This window comes from Culex pipiens, chromosome 3, assembly GCF_016801865.2.
Source record: "Culex pipiens pallens isolate TS chromosome 3, TS_CPP_V2, whole genome shotgun sequence".
Taxonomy (NCBI): Eukaryota; Metazoa; Arthropoda; class Insecta; order Diptera; family Culicidae; genus Culex; species Culex pipiens.
This window is the reverse complement of record NC_068939.1, coordinates 65,751,164-65,753,853: the sequence shown is the minus strand read 5'-3', so window position 1 is coordinate 65,753,853 and position 2,690 is coordinate 65,751,164. Positions and strand designations below refer to the sequence as shown.

The 2,690-nt window shown below is 41.3% G+C and overlaps 1 protein-coding gene across 1 annotated transcript; it reads right to left on the bottom strand.

Annotated features, from left to right (window-relative positions):
* Positions 1 to 1,438: 1,438 nt before the first annotated feature.
* On the bottom strand, positions 1,439 to 2,434 carry LOC120421630 (cuticle protein-like). Its single transcript, XM_039584857.2, has 2 exons — positions 2,298 to 2,434; positions 1,439 to 2,062 (listed from the first exon to the last, which is right to left on the bottom strand). The coding sequence occupies exons 1-2, from the start codon at positions 2,304 to 2,306 to the stop codon at positions 1,586 to 1,588; spliced, it is 486 nt and encodes a 161-aa protein (XP_039440791.1). The 5' UTR covers positions 2,307 to 2,434; the 3' UTR covers positions 1,439 to 1,585.
* Between the last annotated feature and the right edge of the window lie 256 nt (positions 2,435 to 2,690).

Sequence of the window (2,690 nt, the reverse complement as noted above, 5' to 3'; positions counted from 1 at the left end):
TACCGCCCCTCCGTCACGAGATATCAAAAAACAGAAGAGGGGTCGGGGCAACTTTTCCAGATTTTGTGTGAGTTGGTAGAGAAATACCCAAAGGAAATGGAAAATGAAAAGGAAAATGAAAAAGAAAAGGAAAAGGAAAAGGAAAAGGAAAAGGAAAAGGAAAAAGAAAAGGAAAAGGAAAAGGAAAAGGGAAAGGAAAAGGAAAAGGAAAAGGAAAAGGAAAAGGAAAAGGAAAAGGAAAAGGAAAAGGAAAAGGAAAAGGAAAAGGAAAAGGAAAAGGAAAAGGAAAAGGAAAAGGAAAAGGAAAAGGAAAAGGAAAAGGAAAAGGAAAAGGAAAAGGAAAAGGAAAAGGAAAAGGAAAAGGAAAAGGAAAAGGAAAAGGAAAAGGAAAAGGAAAAGGAAAAGGAAAAGGAAAAGGAAAAGGAAAAGGAAAAGGAAAAGGAAAAGGAAAAGGAAAAGGAAAAGGAAAAGGAAAAGGAAAAGGAAAAGGAAAAGGAAAAGGAAAAGGAAAAGGAAAAGGAAAAGGAAAAGGAAAAGGAAAAGGAAAAGGAAAAGGAAAAGGAAAAGGAAATGGAAAAGGAAAAGGAAAAGGAAAACGGAAAACGGAAAACGGAAAACGGAAAACGGAAAACGGAAAACAGAAAACGAAAAACGGAAAACGGCAAAGAAAAAGTATGTATTTCCATCGGTCCCAGATGTTGGCATATCGACTTATAAAAATCATTTTCATCTGATATCAAATGGAAAATAGTTCAATAGATAAGGATTAAGCAAGTATCTCTTAAAAATAAAAATAGAGATGTTGAAAATTACTATCATGTAGTTTTATGTTAACTCTATCAGTTTTTGGGAAAAAATCAACCCCACGCGACGGTGTTCGAAAGAAATATGACGGAACAAATACTTTCAGTTATAATAGACTAATTGTATCGGAAAAGCGTGGAAGAGCATTATACGCTTGGACACCAACAAATTATTTTTTTCAGAATTGCAAAAAATGTTTTAAGGAACTCGATGCAAACCTGATTTTGACAGCACTCGTCGTATAAATCCAACTTGGCAGATCCTCGTTAGATTAGTGTACGACTAGGGCTGCCTTTTTTCTATTTGCAACCCAGCGTATCTCAGCGTCACCTCATAAGCCCTCGAAACTTTTGGTTAGAATGTGCATCTTTTGTGAAAGATCGCATTAGAAATATTTGTCACTCTAGTTCTGACTCCCCCAAATTCGATTTTAGACAATTGTTTTGATAACACTAAACCTCTCAAATGTATTTAGGAAAAAGAAAAAAAAAATCATCCACCCTACTCACCAGTCAACTGGGGGTTGTTACAGCTATCCAAAAAATATAAAATTTATTTATGAATAGATGATATTGTAGAACCATAAATAGATATCATATGGACTAGTTGTGATTGAAATGAACACGATCATAACTTATATTTTAAGCGACATATTTATTATTATTGCACTGCATAAAGCGTAACATATAAACTTAACAACAATTGCTTACAGTCTATTCAAGTCTTGTGTGGCGAGATTGTTTTCCCATGAGAGCTTTCGTTGTATTAGGAACTACCCGAGCTACTCATCATCATGCTCGTAGTGATGATGCTGCTGCTGATGTTGCTTCACTTCCTCATGGTGCTCATGGTGGTGCGTCTTCAACGGCTCGTGCTGGATCCTCTTCACAACCGCCTTGAATCCGTGCACGGGATCCGCGGTGTACTCGACAATCCGGGTGCTTCCATCCGAGTCGAACAGCGTGTACGCTCCCTTGACGACGTCCCCATCGCGTTCCTCCCAGTGGCTCTTGTGGTCCCCGGTGTGGGGGTCCTGAACACCGTAGTCGAACTTGTACTTGGCGTGGGCAAAGTAATCGTGCGGCACCTCGATCGCGTGGTGATGCTTATGTTCTGGCTCGTGGTGATGTTCGATCTTGTGATGTTCCGCTGGTGCCAGGTGATGTTCCTCTTCCTGGTGGTGCTCCTCGTGGTGCTGGGGGATGTGGACACGGTAGGCGGAAACGGCCACGGCCACGCAGGCAAGGACACAGACAAACTGGGGAGGAGAACACGGTTTTTTTTTGAGAAATTTAATTACAAGTTCCTATTTCTTAGAAGCACTGCAGTGTTTGAAACCAGGAACTGTCAAACATTTTAGTGGAAATGATGCTCGAATTTGACACTGTTTTGATAGTTCACTGGGAGCATTGCATGGAACTGATTAATTTTCCATTAAATCATCCAGGCTTCTTAGTACAACAGTTCCCTTCCCCCACGAAACAATCACTCACTTTCAGCATGATTCCAGAACGTTTCACTTTCACGTAAAATCACGCAAAAAACTTCACTACACGCTTCACTGAGCCCGTTGCTGCTGTCGAATGTTTGATGACTCTCGATCGAGTGATATAATTAACGGCACTTCAACTAGTTTTTATAGTGAAGGAAAACAATAGAGACCCCAACCGAGCGACGAGCAGGCACGAGCGAGCGATCGTGCCTGGGGTCTCTGGTTGGAGACCCCCGGTGTGGGTCTGGTCTGGGAGAAATGGTTCAATTCGATGTTGTTTTTTTTTCTTCGTGCCGATGCTGGCCCAGTCGTCGAAGACGTTGATGGTGCCGGGCGCCACGGCGCACAGGTACAAAGTTGGACGAGCAAGGTGGGTTTGAGGAAGAAGTTTTAT